The sequence below is a fragment of the Dermacentor silvarum genome, chromosome 4, assembly GCF_013339745.2.
Source record: "Dermacentor silvarum isolate Dsil-2018 chromosome 4, BIME_Dsil_1.4, whole genome shotgun sequence".
NCBI lineage: Eukaryota > Metazoa > Arthropoda > Arachnida > Ixodida > Ixodidae > Dermacentor > Dermacentor silvarum.
Window position 1 is genome coordinate 150851452 of NC_051157.2, and position 21692 is coordinate 150873143.

General features: G+C 44.7%; 1 protein-coding gene across 1 annotated transcript in view; it reads left to right on the top strand.

The window, feature by feature from the left end:
- The first annotated feature begins 14743 nt into the window (after nucleotides 1-14743).
- LOC125945040 (uncharacterized) overlaps nucleotides 14744-21692 on the top strand; it is an 87962-nt gene continuing 81013 nt past the window's right edge. The window contains exons 1-2 of the mRNA XM_049666595.1: nucleotides 14744-14840; nucleotides 19270-19410. Of these exons, the coding sequence (XP_049522552.1) occupies nucleotides 14744-14840; nucleotides 19270-19410 (238 nt within the window). The remainder of the gene's footprint in view (nucleotides 14841-19269; nucleotides 19411-21692) is intronic.

Consider the following 21692-nt stretch of genomic DNA (forward strand, 5'->3'; position numbering starts at 1 on the left):
ACACAACAGCGAGTTCTAACAACACCAGTGGTGAAAAAAAAGCTTTATATTAAAAGCTGTAATAATTTAGACCGTCTAATGAACACCAAAATACTTGACCCAATATTTCGACAGTGACAGCTTCCAAATCTTATTTGATAAAGCTTTCGTCTCGTTTGTTTGTTTCATGCGGTTTCCATGTCGTCGCGTTTACTTGCCATAAAAAGGCGCGAAAGAATAGAGGGCCATTTACCCCCACATTCATCTTAACTCGTAAGAGTCAGAGTGTTAGACATAGGACAAAGCAGCAGCCTTAAGGCTGCCAAATATGTAACTGTGATAAGAGCGATTTCAATAACAGGCTTTCGAAATACATTTATGGGGCTTGTGTCGCACTTGAATAAAGACCAAAGTGTAGAAAATTATTTGAAGCTCCCCTAATTACGGCACAGGTGTGTATGTTTTGTGGCTAATGTAAGTGCTTTCTATCAATGCACATTCGATCAGCCTTTCTAACGCAGCTACTCAGTTGTGGAACACTGTGAATAACTGTGCGTCTTTCACAACTCAGTACCTCTAACTTGCAATGGTGACTCATTTTTCAGACCAGAGCCTCTTCTTATCTACTGCAGGTACGTCGACAAAGATCCTTCAGATCCTTACAATTTACTGGTTCATTCTTTCGGTTTACTCATTCATTGTTGAGTTCTTTATTCGCGGATAAATTCTATAGATAAGTTTTGTCTTCCTCATTGACATACCTGACATGGACCGATTTTGACCAATAATTCATACGCCTTAACTGAGCATTTCGTGATGACAGAAATGGTGACCTAGTGAGCAGTGTTGAGCGAATATATGCCAGACTAATACAAAATGCAGACATGCGTGTTGATCAAAAGCGAAATGTATGACGAAAAACACTCGACCACAGCTATAGGGAAACGTTTCTGTTGTGCTCATAGAAATGTCTGCATATTTATATATATATTGCTATGCGACAATATTTTAAAAGATGCGAATGTGAAAACGACAGTGTTGTAGATGCCCATTTTGTAGACAATGCGAGCTGAGGCGACCAAATTTATAGCGCCAAATGCAGAGAGCAGTGTTGGCAGTATTTTACTCTTACATTGCTCTTTGTAGCTTCCTTAATAAAGCATCGCAAAAGGAAGCTTTATCTCAACGTTCAACATTCGAAAGCTACAGGAGATCCCTGTTTATTTCCAGCATATGTACAACTTCAAGAATTATTCATTCATTCATTTTAATATTTTTCGATTGGGCGCGTCAAATGATAGGCTTGCTATAGGCGAGAACTAAAAAAAAACCGTCAACAACGCTCTGCTCGGGATAGGTCAACATTTTTATTTGCCATTAGAAAGCGCCGATTGGTGACGCAGTTTCAAGTCTCATGTGTCTGACTTTCATTTGTCTCTGACTGCAGTATTTTCGTGATGACGCCTTCTCGCACCCGCCATGGTTGCTTAGCGGCTACGGTGTTGGGCTGCTAAGCACGAGGTTGCGCGATCGAATCCCGACCACAGGCAGCCGCATTTCGATTGGGGCGAAATGCGAAAACACTCATGTACTTAGCTTTAGGTGCACGTTAAAGCACTCCAGGAGGTCCAAGTTATAATGGAGTCTCCCACTACGGCGTGCCTCATATTCAGATCGTGGTTTTGGCACATAAATTCCCATAACTTAACACTCTCTTGCTGACGTAGTAGCTTACGCGCATACTTGTAGGGAAGATAATTTACGTGATTACGTGTAGCTGCACTTAAAAGAAAGTAGGTTGTCATAGTCGTATCGAGTGTCTCACCGTAGCGTCTTGCATAGCCAGCAGTTTTGCTATTGGGTGTTGGAGAGCATAGACGCTCAATGGCAACCTCTCAGCAATAAGGTCGCTGGCCCAGCTGTCCGTAGCCAATAACTTTCAGGTAATTCTTTAGGCTTATGCTAGTCCATGCAAAATATGTCTTGCTTTCACTCTCCCAAAATAAAACCGGAATATAGGGGACTTGCATAAAGCCGACAACCCTGTGATGCCGTCGGCGACACTGGTTTTCGGCCGCCGTTATGCGAGATAGATACCACCACGCTCTAGTAGCCGGGCTCTTGTCCGACAGAGTTCTTGTATATTTGTGCTGCTTCATTGAAATTTCCGTGCCGACCTGCAGCTATGTGTCGTTATGCGATCAGTGAGTCTACATTTACAGTTCTGGTGGCAAAATAAATCGGTACGCAAAATACGGCGTTTCAATGCACCGTATTCGCACGTGAACTCGACCGCCGCCAGGCCGTACCAACCGTTCACCCATATTTCGCACTAATTTTGCAGGTTAGGTGCAGCAGCTGTGATTAATCAGTCTTTCAGCACATAGTTTTTTTAACGTCGGATATTCCCACATGACTAGTTATCCGTTTATTTATCACACTGATGAGCTACAGCACCTTCATAATGAGCTGCGTGACGTGCGAGCATACGACTGCAATAACGTACTTGACCACGAGTGAGACCTCAGGTAATGGTCGCTGCGACAAACTGGTCAAAGCGCATGGCCAAATATTTTATAGCGTTATCGAGGCCACGCTTCGACCGCACTAGACGGCCGTGCTAGACTGCTACAATAGTGTAGCCAAGATAGTGCCGCATGCCGGGCTTCTTTGGTTGCCCCCTTTTTAACAGCGGAGCTGTCCGTCTGTCTACCAGTGTCACGCCGGGGGCAGGTTCCCAGACCCACCGCTAGGGGCGCTGCATTCAATCAGAGTGTGTGCTGGAGGAGGGGGAGGGAGAGGCGAATGGGGGTGCGCGCTATTTATCACCACGGATTCCGCTCGGCGCAAGCGGCTGCGGGAGCTCGCCTGGAAGCGGCAGCACCGTCGGTGGGCGAATTCTACGTTTCGAGCACGGGGAATCGGCAGCGAAACGGCAGCGGCGGGAGGCTAATCCGGAGATAGGCAGAAAGGAAGCGCAAGCCAGACGTAACCGCCGCGAGACCGCTGCCAACAAGCATCGTCGGCGGAAAGCGCGAGCGAAACGGCAGCGGCGGGAGGCTAATCCGGAGTTACGCAAGAAAGAAACGCACGTCAAGCGTACTTGCAGGAAAGCGAACCCTGATTGGTCCCAGCAAGAGGCAGAACAAAGACGCAAGCGCCGAGAGATCCCTTTGACCGACGGTGCAAGAGATTTCCTCGACCGGGAGTTAGCAGGCAATCTTAAGCGGTAGATGTCAAAACATCATCCATAATCGCACGAAAACCACTGGAAAACAGGCATAATCACAGAAACTCACGCAAAATCGCAGAACACCATAGAAACCGACAGATAGCCACAGTGAAACACAAGAGAACCACAGCTCCACTGTTTCAGCAGATTTCACGTCTATAGGGTGGAAAGGGTTAACCTATTTTCTTTACTTTGCTATTATATGATCCCGAACGACGTAAGACTCGATGAAATTTGTAAATCCTGCAGTCAAGGCCTCTCATCGTTGCCACTTCCGCTTTGTAGGAGTAGATAACGTGTTTGTGGTGCATGCGCAGTAGCGGGCTAAGATATTTCACCTCTCGCATTGTGGGGAAGCAAGGTTGCACAGGACCATAATGTGCGGTGACAGCAAACTCAATAGAGCTTGTAGCCGAAAGCGCGCGCACCACGACCTTTCTAAACGCTAACCCGCAATCCTATCCTTCACAATGGTGGCGGGGACCCAATGTGCACCCCGGGTTGTCAGCATTATGCAAAAGGTTTATAGAGTGAAGCTTTCTGAATTTTGGAGACTTTCCGAAGAAAAAAGCGTAGTAAGTGGGCTCTACGAACAGATGTGCACTGTAGACATGCTTTTATCACTTTATATTGAGCTAATTACATCAATACTATGCTTCGCCATTATTTGTACGACATTTGTGCCAGGCGAAATTGTCACCATTTTCCTAATGTGGACTTTGAGAGCAGTGAAAATACATGTGCAATGCATCAAAAATTAAATGCAGTATTCATACAGAGTACAAAAGATTCTTGCATAATTATGCAGTGCAGAGCATATGGTAACATTGTGTTGATCTAATTCTGCAGTTTTCTTTTGCAACGTTTTAAACACGAAAGTTGTTTTAAAGCTTGTACAAAATATTTGTGTTTACTTCCTTTTTCTTTCTTCCTTTCATTTTTTTTTGTAGACGAGCGGTCTGAGTTGAGCACCAGAATCAGTGGTAAGTTTTGGTCGCGGTCGTTGCGGTCAGCTTGTACATGGTACCATATTCAAGGCATTAGGATGGAGAGCATGAAGCATAGATTTTTCACGTTCTCTTAACAAAGCGACTGATTAGCCTTTCTTAGCTATCACTGAGAGGTTCTCGTGGTAACAGATATTTAGAAGCCCCTTTTAAAAAACATACCTGTTTATTTGAAGCCATTGCAGCTAACTGCTCCGGGGCGTTACAGCACTCTGCAGTAGGATGTCACTATGCTGTGACATGCGCATATTGAAGGTGCGGATTGAATGAAGAAATAAGGTGGTCCTCCATGAAGCTCCGTAAGCGTGCAGCCGTCACCGCGTCTCTTAGATTGAGGCTATAAAAATGAACTAGTCAAAAATATGTAAAATACAGGGTGATAATTTTTTTTAAAGTTTTTTAATGACCTGGAATTTTTAAAATGACCTGTTCCGGCTAACATAATTCTAATCCTTGGGCTAGATTATTCAGAGAGGCGGACGTTACTTGCCGGACAAATTGAAACACATATGCAGCTAACAAAACTGCACTAATTATCATTTAATATAAATACTTTACGGGATATATTGTAATTTAAGAATTGTAGCCGGTGAATTTGCAAGGCGTACCAGAAGGACGCCAGTTTGGAGATATGCACCACCAAACTTGCCATAAATATGCACTGTTGTTCCACTTATCTTTTTAACAAAACGTTCTTTTACGCATTAAAGCAGAAAAGTAGCTGGAACGCCTATGTATTTCGTTTCACACTTAGGGAAAAATTATCTCGCAACTAGGATCATCCTGGAAATTAATTTCAAGTGGATACGTATTGCAAGCTCACCAACTATAATTCGTAAATTGCAATATGTGCCCTGAAATAGCAAACTACGAAGTTAATTACAATGTGTTGGTTAATTAGTCTAACATGTGCTTCGATTTGTCGTGCTAGTAATGTCGGCTTGTTCGAATAATCCAACTCAAGGACAATAATTATGCTATTGCCACTGGCGAGGTTTAAAAATTGCATAAAACTTTGACGTGATCACTCTGTATTTAGTGCCATGCCATTACATAATCTATGTTCTGAGCATGTGCCCTGACAAGCTATGCACTTCCCAAGAAATTCTCATGTGGAAACAACACGAGCTGGTGGGCGTGAGCCCGATAAAAGTCAATTTGTACGAATGCTATAATGCGGAATGTTCTCCAACGATGGGATACAGGAAGAGCATGGCATATCAGGAACGGTCGGAAGTGGCCAGGCATAAGGAGGCTTACAAGCAACAGCGATATAGATAGCGATATAAACAGGGTGCTTTTTTTAGAGCATACAGATTTTTTATAAAAACATTTTCAGCATAGTGAAGGTAGCGTTTCTGCAGACGAATTCTTAGGGGAGGCGGACATACTTTGCCGCTAGGAACGTGAGCTTCAGAAGACAAATGAAAAGAAATTCATTAAATGTCTTTTAACGCGAAAGCGTTAAGGGCCCCCTGGCGTCGGCGTCGGTGACGGTGCGAATCCGACGTAGGCGTCGGTCGGCTTCAGCAACGGCGTTAAGCATCGGCGTCTGGCGCAAATAATCATGCCAAACCACACCATCCCGAACCGCCCCGACCACACAGGCCCTCCGCGTGGCGCAAGGCGTTTGTGAACAAGAATTGAATTTCTCAAAGCAAAATCCGTCAGAAAAGTCGTAATGTACAACTTAACCATAGCCTACATACGGGATAGCGTCGGAGTGTAATTTGAATATGCGCGAAAAAGCCTGATAAGTAGCCACGGATCTTAAATGCAGTTGCGTTGCACTCTTAAAGGCGAAGCTTAAACGTCCTCCAATTCTGATGGTTCTTCGCTGTACTTTGGTTCCAGGCAACATTGAGGGGAATGTTGAAAACCGAGCCTTTCTAAATTTTGATCGGGCCCCATGTCGCAGAAAATACGGTATCGGCCTCAACGGCGTCCAAAAACGCTATCGCATTCCACTCTTAAACGCGAAGCTTAAGTGTACTCCAGGTTTTTTTAATTAGTGCCTTGGGGGCAGTTGTGTAAATGGCATATTTAGAGGCAGTGACATTTTCACGCACACCTGTCTTTTAAAAATCTTGAATATCGTACCTAATGCGAGATATTCATAATAAAATTCGAAAGCCCAATCGCGAGAATACCGAGGCCGCGCGTCCCGCTGCTGGTCAGATGGCAATGCCCCGTAATAAAGTGTGTAGTGAAGGTCGAATCATAGTATGCCGCGGCAAATCCTGACACGACACGCAGTCGCACTTGCTTGCCAGGCAAAGCGTGCCGTATCATTCAGCTGCCGTGATTGGCCGAGACGTTCGGTTTGAATCGTCCTCCCAGTTGTCGTCACGGGCGTCTTGGTCTGACCCTCTAGCAGGGCTGCCTTTTCCGCGCTCCAGCGGCGCTCGGTTTCGATATTGCATGATATTTACCGTTGAAGTTCGATGATAAGTATTTCGAATTAGGTGTGACTTTCAAGATTAAAAAAAAGTGTGGTTGCATTAAAATAAGACTTCCTTCAATTTCGCCTTTTAAACAACTGCCCCTGAGGCACTAATAAAAAAGTTAATAATTTTGGAGTAATTAGTCTGATGAAGCTCACGTTATTGCGGAAAACCATGTTCAGCTCGCCCACTAACTTCTCTGAAAGGTGCGCCATGCAGGCTTCCCGAGCTTACAGCCTTCTTTATAAAAAATGTATATTTTCTAAAAAAATAAAACACTCTGTACACACGGCACCGAGTCATTCTTCGTTAGGGCATGCGACAAACGGAAATAAAAACGAGAAGAAATTATAAGGCAGGACAAAGAGAAAGGAACAGGAATGCTGTTGGTTTCTTTGCGAAAACAACAGACAGGACATAACCTTTATTTCCTTTACGGCCTTCTCCAGAGTCTCTAGGTTGTCTTTTCAGAAGCTTATGGGAATGTGCTTTTACTTTTGCGGGCCTCTCACTTGCCACTTTGAAGTTCTAATCCATACCTTATCTGTCCTTCTTACGAAGCGATACATTCGGAAGGACAGTGAACCAGCCTTCTTTCTCGGACTGCAGTATGCTGAGGTTATTTATGGTCTACGACGAAATGGGCCACAGGCCGTCATTATCATCACCATCATCGTCATCATCATGCCTATATTTACGTCCACGGTAGGACGAAAAGGCCGTTATCTTGCGCTAGCTGATTTCAACTTGCACTTGCAAATTTCCTAACTTCATCACCCCACCTAGTTTTCTGCCGCCCTCGACTGCGCTTCCATTCTCTTGGTATCCATTCTGTAACTCTAATGGCCCACCGATTATCCATCCTACGATTACATGGCCTCCCAGCTCCATTTTTTCCGCTTAATGTCAACTAGAACATCGGGTATCGCCGTTAAATTTTGCTCCCTGATCCACACCGCTCTCTTCTTGTCTCTTAACGTTAGGCATAATATTGTTCGTTCCATCGCCCTTTGTGCGGTCCTTAACTTGTTCTCGAGCTTCCTTGTTAACCTCCAAGTTTCTGCTCTATATATGTTAGCACCGGTAGAATGCAATGAGTAAACACTTTTCTTTTCAACGACAGTGGTAAGTGCCCAGTCAAGATTTGGCGATGCCTGCCGTGTGCGCTCCAACCCAATTTTATTCTTCTGTAAATTTCCTTCTGTAATGTTACGGCCATCCAAGACACGCATTATGTTGTTTTGTTCTCTTCCAAAAGTTTGCAAGTGTCTTCTAACTTCCGAGGTAGCCAATCCAACTGATGGAAACTATCGTCAAGCAAAACTATAATACGAAGTGATCCTAAAAAACTGACACTTGTTTACAGTCCCTAAATACAATGTATAAAGTCCTAGCGCGGTTTGTACAAAACGGCAAAGGACTATGTTTTACGGACAATCTTTTTAAAAATTACAACTTGCAATTCTGGACTTGAGTCTTACTTGTAACGGGTGACACGTCTTCTGTGCGTACTGTTCACGCTCACGTAAGGAGGTTTTGCCTTTGACCAAGCCCATCGAGGAGCTAGAACGCAAAGTTAAACATTGCTACCGCTGACAATGCTTAAACGTGCCGTTGCATTCGTAACGAATATTTATTGAGCGTGACGGCTCGAAAGTCAAGCAGTTACGGACAGCCCATCGTCAAACCTAGCAGTTACTGACAGCCCATCATCAAACCTAGTCACCTTGCTTACACCTGTGCCACGTCTCAATACTATTGCTTTAATATATATATATATATATATATATATATATATATATATATATTAGCGTCAATACAATTTTTGAGATCGTGAGTGCTCTGTAGTTCTGTTTCCCCCTCCCCTTTATGCAATACCCCGAAAGGGACCTTTCCGGGTTAATAAATGATGATGACGATGATGAACTACGGAATTTTGGCATGTTTGCAAGCTTTTTAATTCTTACTGCTCAGTTAGGCATAACGGGATACTACATTTCACAAAGAAGCTAGCTGGCAGTTAGCGAGCATACAGACTATATCATGTATAGGCTAACAAATGTTTGAATGACGTCATTGGCTGTGATCCTGCATCAAAAAATGCATCAGGCGTGTAGAGTACCGATTGCGGCGGACGCGACAAACGTTACGTGGCCTGTCGCGCTTATTTGTGCATGTCGTATTTTCCTTGCTTTTGTAGAAGTTTTTATATGACTGTGGAACTCCTGTATAAATTCAGTCGCACCAAGGCATCTAACTGGGGAATCTTTTAAAAGAAAAGCGTGCCAATTTTCTTTGTGGCATATTACTGCTTTCACTTTGACAAAAAGCAACAGCAACAACAACCGCAACAAAACAATACGTAACGAATTCGCAACAATAAGTCGACACTAAAATGCAGGCACTAGAGCGTCTGCAAATACAGCCGAAACTCAGCGAGACGAATTCCCATATATAACGAAGGAAATATGAACAGTTTTTCGCAAATTTAAGCTAGTAACAAATACGTGCTTATAACAAATATTGTATGAAACGATCATAATTTAGTTTGTCTTGCCACTTCGTTACAGCACCCTTTCATTGGGTTTTGTTCTTCAAGTCGAGTGACAGTTCGCTTCTCACTACGCAACTAAATTTGTGCTTCTATTGATGCGCAGTAATGAAACGTAATCTCCTGTGTCAATCCACCGCGAAGTAATAAACCACTTACTTTTCCAGGTTCTCAAGATTACCAGTAAGTCACACGAATGAGCTTTTAATACTGCGGTATTGAGGCTTAAACGTGTTTCTCTCTTGCTTTCTGTCAACCTTATTTTTTCTATGCCTTAGGTGTCGTTAGGTCTGACATATGCCACACTGTATAGGTCGTATATTTTCCGAAATATTAGACTTTATGAAACTGAGGCACTGCAATCGTCCAGCCACCACGGTGAACGAAGACTAATTGGTGAGAAAACCATCAGTCTAATATTCATGCATGTGGCTTTAACCGTTCTTTTGGCGTTAAATATCTCGCGTTATCTTTACAAATAGCCAAACACTAATTCGACAGGTTTACATGAATCCGACATCAGCGTGTGGCATTTCGTAGCGGCTCACGGTAAAAATTATGCGACGGCGTTTAGATGTAGAGCATTCATCTTCGTTCCATATACGCTGGAACTTGTTGCCGGCGATTTACATTCCACCCCTGAGTGCAGCCCGCGGCTGCAGTGGTCTGTCTTCCTCAATGCGATACGCCAGCGCTTGCACGCACCGCGTGAGACGACCTAAGCCCGTGTCGCTCTCGTGTCGCGTCAGTGCGATTCGCCTTCCTAGCACCATAGTTTGCATAAATACCTTGCGCTAGAAACAATACGTGACACACCCCTTGTCACATTTATGTAAGCGCCTCCGTAATTTTGTAAACATGTGGCAAGGCATTTCGTCTCTGCTCATGCGCGTAGTCATCGCTATAGTTGTGGCGTTTAAACCATATTTCGTTTAAACTTAGCACATTGCGAAGTCGCGAATCTATTTGAAGCCACGACGACGAAGCTGAGGCAAATCCGTGCATTACCCACCATTCCCATCATGGAGGAAGGAAAAAAGATAGGATAGAGCTTACCGCAATGCGATTGAAGCCGAGTGTGGTGGCCCAACACGTGGTGAAAACGTCAGAGCACGGAGGATACGTCAGAGAGCGTGGTAAATTTTAGTACTCCCGGTTGATTTTTTATTCAACACCCATTCGAAACCATGTGAAAATCTTCAAATAAACAAAAACAAAACGTTTTTCTTCCTGTTTTCTTCCTGTTTGTGAGCAGCTGCTGGCCGAGCGCGCACCGAAGAAAAACTACCGGTAACCAAACGTCTCGGCAAATCTCGATTCTCTGTCATCTCGACGCAAGACGTCACGTGTTGGGCCACCACTGCTGGCTACAGGAAGCATTCGCTTGCCAAGGCTGGCTGCGTGACGTAATGCTCCCTCCTATATTTTTTTTCTTCCTCCATGATTGCCACGCTGACTGAATCGCCATACTTCGGGCTCCCGAAGACACTATAGCCAGAGTTGCGTCTATACTAATTTCTTTAGAATACTTTGTGGTCTAACACTCCTGGGACGTTGTCTAAAAAGTGTTTTGTAAATGCCGTCCGCAATGCGCCGTTGAATTGCCAATTGCTTTTTTCACTGTTTCCAAAGAGAGGCATAGTGAATACAGCGCCGCGAATTCCGCTGAGCACAATTCCACCTCGAATCACCGCGGGCTTCCTAGACATTCCTACGTATTCGATTCAGCGCAATTGTTCGGGGACTAAGCAAGCGAGTTAAAACCAAGGCGGTGGTTTTCACAATGAGGTAATTATGCAGTGATGGGCAGCAAATGACTACGCAGCCTACGAAATAACTGGCCTCTTCTTGTTTGTTTCTTTGGAAAGATAACTGGACACTTGTCTCACTGCTGCTAAATTTGCTCGATTGGCACAATCCCCACTACGTTTCGGCTGAACAACTTTACATTCGGCAAAAAAAAAAACTGCCACTTTGTTACTACAAAAAGCATAAAATAGGTGATTGTGATGGCAAACAACAAACTCGCGGTTTCCGTTGGGCCCAGGATCCTTTTAATCATGACACGGCACTCAGGAGCTTTTTACACGAAACACAGACTTTATAGAGACACGATAATACGATACAGACGCTTTACATATCACGGACTATGTTCGGAAGTCATTGGTCCTTCCATATAAATAAGTGGCTAGCACTCATGCGTCACCACTCGCCCGTGTGCATCGTCGTTGCGGTGCCCGTGACGGTGGTCGTTGTGGCTGCGTGGCTGCTGTCGGGCACCAGCTCAGCTGGTTTTATGTTGCGACGGCCACGTCCTACGCCTTCACCACCACTCTGCACCTTGTCGCGACGTGGAAGCCGGGAAACAGCTGGCCGGTAGAGCACCAGGCCACTGCTGCAACTGGCCAGTAACGTCTGACCTGCAACGCCTCGGCCGCTAGAACGGCGTGCCCGGTCGGCGGACAGGTAGCTCAGGCGCCCCGGTGGCCAGCAGGAAGCACTGCACCAGGCCGCTAAGACAGCAGGCCGCTGGTGCACAGGAGAGCAGAGCCACGAGCGGGATCTACGACCAGGTCCGCACGGTAGCAGGACACCCGGTCGCTAGTCATCGGGCTCGCTTGGCAGGCAGGTAGCTCAGGCGTCCCGGTCCCAGCAGGAAGCACTGCATCAGGCCGCTAGAACAGCAGGCCGCTGGTGCACAGGAGAGCAGCCACGAGCAGGATCTCAGACCAGGTCCGCACGACAGCAGGACACCCGGTCGCCGGTACCCGAGCCTTGAACCGCCGTTCTGGGAGCTAACGTTCGAGGCTGCCGCTCGCTCTCACGCTCTGCGCGCTCTCGTGCTCTCACGCTGCTTACTTGCCCGTGGCACGTGGTCGTCTTCCGTTATCATCATCACCAATTCTCTTCTTGCTGCTGCCATACAATCACCATCACTTCAAGCTGGCTTGTCATACTCTTCTTGTAGTCACCGCCACACACCACTATCCACATCATCACAGTGATTTTTACAGGATCCCATTTCTTTTATGTTTCCAGAAATGTCGTGTCGTTGCAAACTCTGGTGGTCGTTTATTGAACTCAGGCATCAAAGCTATTAGAAAACTAATCGGCTCTAACAAAAAATGAAGCCATGTACTGAAAAAAAAACATAAGACAGCCACATAATTATCCAGCACTCGGAGTTTGTCGACCCACTGTTCCAGAAAAAAAAAAGATAAGGCAGTGGACCTATCAGCACTGTTATCGGCAGTTAGGTTGGAAGACATCTGTTGTTGCAAAACAACTTTCTATATTTTATTGCGATAGCAATTATATGGACACTCAAAAGCAGATTTCTGCTGTCGGCGTCGCCGTCGCCGTCGCCGTGAGGTTCCGTATGACGTCATTTGGAGAAGAAATCGTCGCCGCGCGCCGAACGCTGTATGTGCGAGTGAAAGGGCGCGAGGGGCGCGTCTTTCACGGGGAGTGAACGCACGGCGAAGAACAAACGCGCGTTCTGCGCCGTGCTCGCTTAAGAGCTGCAGAAGTACGCGTCTCTGTTCTCCTTCACAATCACCATGTATGTAGAGACAACGCGCCTTCTTCCGACGAGCGAGAGGCCGTGGGGGAGGGGGAGGGAAGGGAGGCGACGTTTAGCTGCGGCACGCAGGGCCTATTTATATCAGAGGCTCCGGCAACAGTCATCAACGCCGCACGCATTTTGAGCGAACGCGGGCAAAACGCCGATGGCGTCGACAACACTTCTGCGTGTTGCCGATGCTGCTGCATGTCCAAGTTTATACAGCTGATAAAGCTAATATCATTACTCCGTATAGCTCTCTACAAGTTTGCTATCGCAATTGATGCTTCGCCTTTCAGGTGAAACTGCGACAACTTTTTTCCAACCGCGCATAGTTTTTATCCCTAATTGGTAACGTGAAAATGGGTCATTGATGTGTGGGATTTATAGTGCGTGGTCCCGACACTGCTGGTGCATGTCTGATACATTGCTATTGGAGGTTATTTAGGGGCAGCTTAGCTATACTGTCGGGATAACATTTAATAGGGCCATATCTTGTGAATTGTCCACTTGATTGATTTGCTAATGAAAAAGAATAAACCCAGATATTTCGGACGACAAGCGATTGAGGTCGTGAAACACTCCGCGTGTTTTACGAGAACAGAAGCTTCCCCATGCAACATTTATAGAGGCGCCGTGTTTGTACTCCTGCGCTGCTGTGGGGCGTCATTTAAGTGGAAAGATTGACATTGCAATAAGTGGCGCAAAACATGGAGTAAAAGGTACTTTTCACGCTTTCGTTATACGTTCATCATAAGTGTTCTTCTCATCTATCGCATACATTAAGTCGATGAATAAATGATAATTCCATGCCCTGCGTTTGGTGTTCAATTGTACATCAAATGAATAGAGAGAGATATGATAGGAAACACGGAGTGGTTGACTGCGATCTGGTGCACTCCAGTCTGATACTCTCCACTGTCGAAGAGGGAAGGGGAGTGAAAGTACGGGAATGGATGATGATGAGAGGAGAAGCGCTGAGGGCGCTTGTGTACATTAGACGGTGACCCCACGAGGGACGCTTGTCTAGTTTCGTGTCATGCAGGGACCTTGAGGTCAAAAGGTTTTAAGAAGCAATTTGGAAAGGAATGGGACAAAGTCAACGAAGTTTTGCTGAAAGGAATGCTAGTTAGGTTAATGGCATAACAGAACACAGTTAAAGTGCTAAGGAAGACGGAGACATCAGCAACAAATGACATTATCTACGTTGGACATCAGCTGCCCTTTAGTGCAGGAATAATTGCATCCCTTAAAGGCCCACCCGCGCAAAACTACACGAATACTTTAGATATTAGTCAAATTGTCCATCACACGCGTGCACCACGCATCCCCTTGATCAGGTAACTAATTTCTTTCAGAAATAATTTCTTTGAGGATCAGGAATAATTTATTTATTCGAGGTACCGCTAGAAGGTGTGCTAATGTAGTTAACGAGTTCCATTATGCAAAAAGGCCGTCGTTTACTAGGACGTCTTTCCGTAAGAAGACCTACGTGGAAAGAACATATTATAAAGGCACATTTATCCATGCAGTGTTAGTACACGAGTCCGAATTTATGAAGGCTCACAAGTGAGTGGTGTTACTTATTTTAGAATCTTATGTTAAAAAAAGAAAGCTGGCGTTATTGTTTAATTACAGTTTGAGTTCTTCACTGCAGCCTCTCATTCATCTGTATTCATTGTATCGCTACTGTGACACCTTTGCTCACCTTTGTTTGGCCTCTTAATTCTCTCTATGTGGACATGAAACACAGCAATAAATTTTCGTGCTCATATAAAAAGGACGATAAGGGGGAGATGAAAGTCTATTTTCCTGAGTTTCTCTGTGTCTCTTCATGTGCAGAAATGATTTTCTTCTCTGGCTAATGATATCAGTGTCTGCCAAGCTGACCAACAAGTATAGCGTATGTTTAGGACTAGCTGAACTTTATCTTGTATGAGAAAAAAAAGCAAACGAATGAATGAATGAATGTGCAGGATCAGCAGGCTTTCCTGGTTCGCCATCCCAGCAGCTTGCGTGTGCATCCTGCTGGTAGTGGTAGTCCTGGCCTCCATACTGAGTGAACGTGAGTGGTCCAATATCTTTGACATTCTATCCGCATAAGGTGCCAGGCGATTGATTGGGCTGACTGAGAGCTTGGAACCTCCTAGAAAAAAATTGTTTCGTGTGATGTTAAAGCGCCATGTCCCGCCGTATTCACGAAAAAGCCTCGCGCTAGAAATGTTCGTAAGGAAAAAATTCCATCCAATCGTCATGCTATAGATAATATTAGCGAAAGCAAACGGCCAATGGCGAAGCGCACTTACGAAAGAAAAGTGTTCTGAATTCGGCACCAGGGGTGGTATGCAGGAAGGCCCGAGTTTAGCCAAATTCGGTATCTCCGCGAGCTCTGGCGACGCCCTCAGACGAATGCGCTAATGGTATCAAGACATAAAATGCAAAGCTTGGCAGTCTTCCAGTTTCGTTGGCTTCATGTAGGTTCAATATTAGGTTATAATCACGTGGGCGTCACCAAGTGCGCTGCCCAAAAATAAGGAGTCACGTAGTCAAACCATCCGTGCTTTTTTTAATATATCGTTCCACCCAGTGAATTACTTGTGCGAGTGCGCTATTAAAAATATGGTATTGTAACGTATTCGAACGAGACGGAAGGGTTGGCATGAGAATGTGCCTTGTCTGCAATTTTGCATTCGACCGTGCATAGACAGATAATGTCCGAAAGAGGAAACACACCCGCGACGCGTTCAAGAAAGGTTTGGCAAGCGGTTTGCACTCAGTGTGTGTAAATATACATGATAGATACCGGGACACTGACGGTATTCGGATATTGTGCTCATAACAATCAGCAGCATTGGTGCGTAACATTGCCCAGTCTTCTGTGTTTGAAATTAGGAAGCGGCGTGCGCAGGATGCGGTGCTGTGTGGACCTACGTAGCTTTGACTCGACATTTTATCTTCGGCTGCTATCACACATTCCGCGGTATCTTTGTCCACTGGCTACGATAGAGCAAACTCAGGCGAGGCAAGAACTCGGTTGCATCCTGTCTAGCAGGCCTGGCTGGTACTAAAGCAGCAGCCAGTAAAAGGGCAAGGTAAAATTGGGCGAGACAGAGCGTTTAGGGGATGACTGTCGCACAGACATTTGGCAACAGTTGCAAAAAAAAAATGAACTCTCGTTGGATTGGCCGGAAATAACGGCAAATTGATACTGGAACGCGCAAGTTCAACTCAAGTTTATTACATACTTACATACGTTGCAGTATATGCCAAGCTAAGCTTTAGCGAAGGGGTTGATAAAACTCCACACATGCAACTACGATGCGTACTGTATCATTTATTAATGCGTAAGCATTCCTTGGCGAGTACCCCTGCTCCATCACGCGAAAAGCCTAGTGCTTGTATCTGCACAAAAATGCGTAATTTCAGTAGTTAAGACATGTAATCGTTATATCAGTATAAATGTAGACGATTGGTAGCTTTATAAGTGATAAGGAACTATTTCAACAAAAAAATAATAGAATACCTATAGTACTCCAGTAGAAAAGGCACAGGGAAGCTTATAGTGGGATAGGGAACTATAATTTGTGGGTGGACCAACTTAAGTTTTGGGCGGGCCAACTTGAAATTTGCATCTGTGCCAAATTTAAATTAGGGGTGGGTAATTAAGTTTGGTGGGTGGCTCAACTAAAATTTGGGGTCGGCCAACTTGGAATGTGAGGTTTGCAGAGGTAAAATGTGGGGTTGGGCCAACCTTATATTTTTTTGGGGGTGTGGGGGGCAATGTCCAAGTGAAAGCTGCTGTGCGTCCTTCTAGCAATGAACTTCTCGAGTGGCAAGCGAGCGCGTTGAGACACTTGGCGCGTTTTCATTGGGCCTTGACGAGGCGCGATGAGAATACAGGCGAGAGCGACAGCGAGGTTGACGTGGCTTCGCGGCGATGCACTCTCCCCTCACGCAACACCTCACGCGCTATCGCGGCAGCTTGTGTCCCCTTTCGCCAGCTCTGCTCCTTTGAGGCTTTCCGTCTGAATTGGCACGATCGCTTTGAACGTGGCGGATGCGGCGAGAAAATCTTACAGTTGTCGACTAAAGCCTATGCATTCTTTGCCACCGGAAAGGCCACGGATAGACGCGCGTAAGCTAGGTAAAGCAAATCGAAGCCTTGCCAAACAATGCTTACGCATTCGTGGACAACTCTCTGAACTTCTCTAGCTTTTTTCGTACTATACAAACCATAATCCTATATCACCTGCACGTTTATGCACCGCAAAGGGCTCAGGTACAATATATTTCAATATTTATGTGATTGCGGTACACAGTACGCACCACTGAAAAAAATCCATGAAGCCATTGAACATCATCTGCGATTACATGAAGATAATTTTTTGCTTCATAGATACCATAAGCCGACATATTATGCATACATTTTATGTAGCGATTTCTTGTTCGACTGTGCAGGAAGTATGGGCGCTCACCCGCAGTGCCTTGGTGGTAAATAGTTCGTGCTGTATAATCCAGAGTGTCGATCGGCACATTCACTTGTCTAAGAATTCCGTAGTTATTATGTATAGAAAAAAAACAAGATCTAAGAAAGTATTGACTGTCAAGTGCTATTCCTTCAAGCATATAGAATTGTGTGCTTCAGAGGTACCTATAAGCCAACATTCTAAGCACAGATTTTCTGTCGTGATTTATAGTCTTATTGCCCTGAAGAGAGGTGCGCTTACTGACAATAAACGTTTGGTTTAGGCAAATAATTAATTTTTTATTCAGAACATCGGGACGATGCTTTTTAAGAGGGGGCCATTGATACGTTTACTTTTTTTATCCTTCTTGTGGGGACCGCACTTCACCCGCTAACGACCTAATGTAATTGTTCAGCACAAGACCCGCCTGCATGCTTTGGAGCCTACTCGAATGTTAGCGTTCATTCTACCTGTTGTCTGTGTTGTCATCGGACCTTATGTAATGAGATTGTATGCGTCACACGAATGGCGTTGTACTGTCTTGAAGTGATGCAAGCACCAGCGACTAAGCTGGAACCTTCGACGAGTCGTGCATAAAAGCCGACGCGCGTAATTAACCCTCAGATCAGAATCCGGCGACCGACGAGTGTGCTTGCCGCTATCATAGTTCCGAGCGTTAGTTTATTGTTAGGCAGAGGTTCAGCCAATAAACAGTTTGTTACGTGACTTGCATTGTGCTACTGTGGTTGTTCAGCGTTTTTACAATCTGAAAATATAGTGTCTTTTTTGATTATACACATTATTTATATAAAAAAAGAAGCTGATGAGGGCAGCGAACTTGACGTTGTTGCAGACGACTTCTTAGGCGAGGCGGACATAATTTGCCGCTAATAACGTGAGCTTCAGGAGACTAATCAAGAAAAAATCAATAATTACCTTTTTTTATTAGTGCCTCAATTGGCTGCAGTTTTCTAAATGGCCAATATGAAGCAGTGACATTTTCCTGCACAACCATATTTTTTATAAGTCTTAGAAATGGCAGCTAATTCGAGGTATTCAGGTCAAATTGCAATGCTGAATTGAGGCAATATCGAGACTGAGCGCGTCTCTTTGCCCACCAGACGGCAACGCCCCGTAATAAAGCGTGTGGAGAAGGTCGAATCATAGTATGCCGCAGCAAATCCTCACACGACAAAGAGCCGCACTTGCTTGCCAGGCAAAGCATGCCATATCATTAGCTGCCGCGACTGCCCGAGATGTTCTCTTTGAATCGTCCTTGCGCTTGTCGTCACGGGGCGTTTCAGTCTGACACTCTAGCAGGGCTGCCTTATCCGCGCTCCCGCGGCGCTCGGTTTTGATATTGCCTGGATTTACCGGTAAAATTCGATGATAAATGTTTCAAATTGGGTGTGACGTTCAAGATTTAGGAAAAATAGGCCATCTTCTTGGTCATCACGTTTTCAGTCTTTCATACAGTCGGGGTAGTTTCCGTCGTGGAATGAGGACGCAATTTAAATGTGACTGCCTTCAAATTTCTCATGTAAACTGCCCCTAAGCAATAACAAAAAATCTAATAATAGATTTACTGCTAATAAATCTTCTGAAGCTCACGTTATCAACAGCAAATTATGTCCACCTTGCCTAGGAAATCCTCTGCAAAACCGCCACGTTCACTGCACTTATTGCCTTTGTAAAAAATTTGTATTGTCTAAAACACGCCCTGTATTGTTCAAGTGACAGTGGTCTGCTCTCACCGACCGTCAGCGGCACTTTGCTCCTCCATGCGGCTGAAGTTTTTCGAGTGAGCTCCTGGACAACACTTTACGGTGTGATGAACACAATTTAAATCGTGCATCCGAGACCTGGAAGAGGTGCGACCTATTGTTGCCGCCTTTCGTTTTCATTTACTGCTGAATCGAAACCAAAATTTTCTTGCGAGAAAAATTAACTGTCAGCTCTCAGTGCTAGACGTGTCATTTCAATGTGGACTTCTTTCTTGGACATTCAGGAATGTGTTGATGTCTGCAGTTGCTATAGTGAAGGAAGATGAAGACGCGAACGCTGACGACGTCCAAGGCGGTGGAGGTGGTGGCGGTGGCTCTGGAGGTGGGGGGCCCTCTGGCGGCAGCAGAGTTTTGGTCGTAACTTCTAAAGGTGTGACATCCCGAGGTACGAACATCACAAGCTTGTCTTTTCGCAGTTCGCGTTGGCTTCTTCGCCGTGACTTGACGTTGTAGGTTCGGTACCAGGCCGTGGTGGCCCCAGTTTAACGAGGAACCTGACACCATATCAGACATGCTACTGTGTGCACGTAAATAAGTGTTATGTTCTCAACCTTATCCCCTAGGCCTTCAATGCAGCGTCTCTCAGAATGCCTGTGTTACTACGTGAGATGGTAAATGACAACAGAATATTGAACGACTGCGAACTTTAACTGAAGACACCCTGCACTCTCCTGACATCTGCAAGAAAGCGCAGCCAAAAAACGTTGTTCCTGCCACCTAAATCACTATAATTCTAGCATAGGTCAAGTTGTACAGTAGCCCAAAACGAAAAGGACGAAATAGAGAAATCGAAGATGGATGGCGCTGACACACGCACATGCGAGACCAACTTTAGATGTGAGTAAAGAAAGTCGGCGACTTTTGTCGTACTTTCAATCAGTTATTGCCTAGTTTGTTCACAATCGTGAAAACTGTGAATTTAATCCAACGAGGCCAGCTCACCGCCTTATCTTTTACAAGATGAACCAGCTGATGGGTGTTTAAAACTGAGAAAAGTGCTGCTACAAACATTCGTGGTATTTTTTCATAAATAGTTCTGCGGACGTACCGATCATGGACTTGGCTCGACAGTTCACTGTGTAAAAATGTGTCAGGGGTTAGTTTTGCAGTGCTTTGTGGCAAACAGCGAAAGTAAATTCCGAGCACTTATATTGAATTTACCCTTCTCGGCACCTGCCGTGACCTTAGCTACAACCGCAGAGGCACCATCTGCGGTAAGTAAAACGGAAGGTTATGCTTCATTCGGCAACTGATTTAATCGCCAACACAACAATAAACGAAGTAAAATAAATCAATTTGAACTATCAAATTTATTTGTTTTGTCTCGAAGGAACTGTGGTAGTTATACAACTTACAAATTATATAATGCAAGCTGTATCTGCAAGTTAAATAATGCAAGTTATATCTCAAATTGAACTACGGTTTCATGCTTTAGCTTAAAGTTTTTGCTTTCATCTATATTAACAAGGTGTACGGTCGTCTCGTTACTGTAGCACATATCATCAGTGTTGCTTGCTATATGATCATATGTTGGACTGCTCTATAAAGTACACTGTCGGGCCAGTTTCACAATAAACAATTTGCAGCTCATGAAGGCAAAAAAGAGAGATACGCATTAAGGCAGTGTTTTCTTTAATTTTAAAGTAAATTTTTATGGAGATGTTGGCCTATTTGTACGAAAACAATGTTGTTTTAACACCAAATACAATTGCGCATAGAGACACTCAATTTCTCATGCACTAAGGTACGCTGAAGTGGTGGCGGCACATCCATTCTTGCATCGTGCTATTGCAAAAGCTTTCGATGTCTCCCTGGTCAACATATACGGCTGCTTATGTGCGAATATATACATGAAAGGCAGGCGCATGATCGTGCTCGCGGTAATTAAGAGCATGATTGCAAAATATAGCAGTTTTGCCGACACTGTAGTTGTGGTCCCTTAATCGAACAGACTTGTGTGTCTTACGTTTTCTCGTTGTCGTGCGTTGCAAGGCATTTATCAGCTTTCACTAAACATCTAAGATGCAGTATGAACAGGCTGACTCGTGGTCCACTTCAGGCAATATGATGTATTTCAATACAGGTAATCTTTTTCAAAGCCATACAAGATATTGCAGCCTGGTCTATGAAACATAGCCTCCGTTGTGATATTGTGTATGGGTATGGTAACCTGCATGGGAAATAACTATAATGACGGAGCTAGTACAGTTATTCTGCTAAATATAATGTTAATTACCTGATTTCGGGTCACACCTTTAAAGTGTAGTTCTGTCCTTCCTAACTATATAACATATTTAAATTTGTAATATGTTCAGCTTACAGGCCTCAAATATACCTGCTAAATGATTTTGTCATTCAAATGTTTGAATTACGCACTGCGAGAAAATAGAAGGGGCCTCTCTGACCTTGTTCATGCAGTTTTGCTTGAACTAAGACTAGCCACGACTGCGGCAATAAAAAGCCCGCTGATAACTACGTGCCATGTATTGGGATCGTTGGCGAATTTAGCTTGCTGACTTGAGCATATTGCTCCAAAACTTGACGCCTACGGCAAAGATCTTCAAGCACGCTTTCTACGGCGAATATGTTAGTGAGACTAGAAACGTGTTCGTACGTGCCTTTTCGGTATTCTTTAAGAACTAGATTGCTCGCCTAGTTTATAATTAG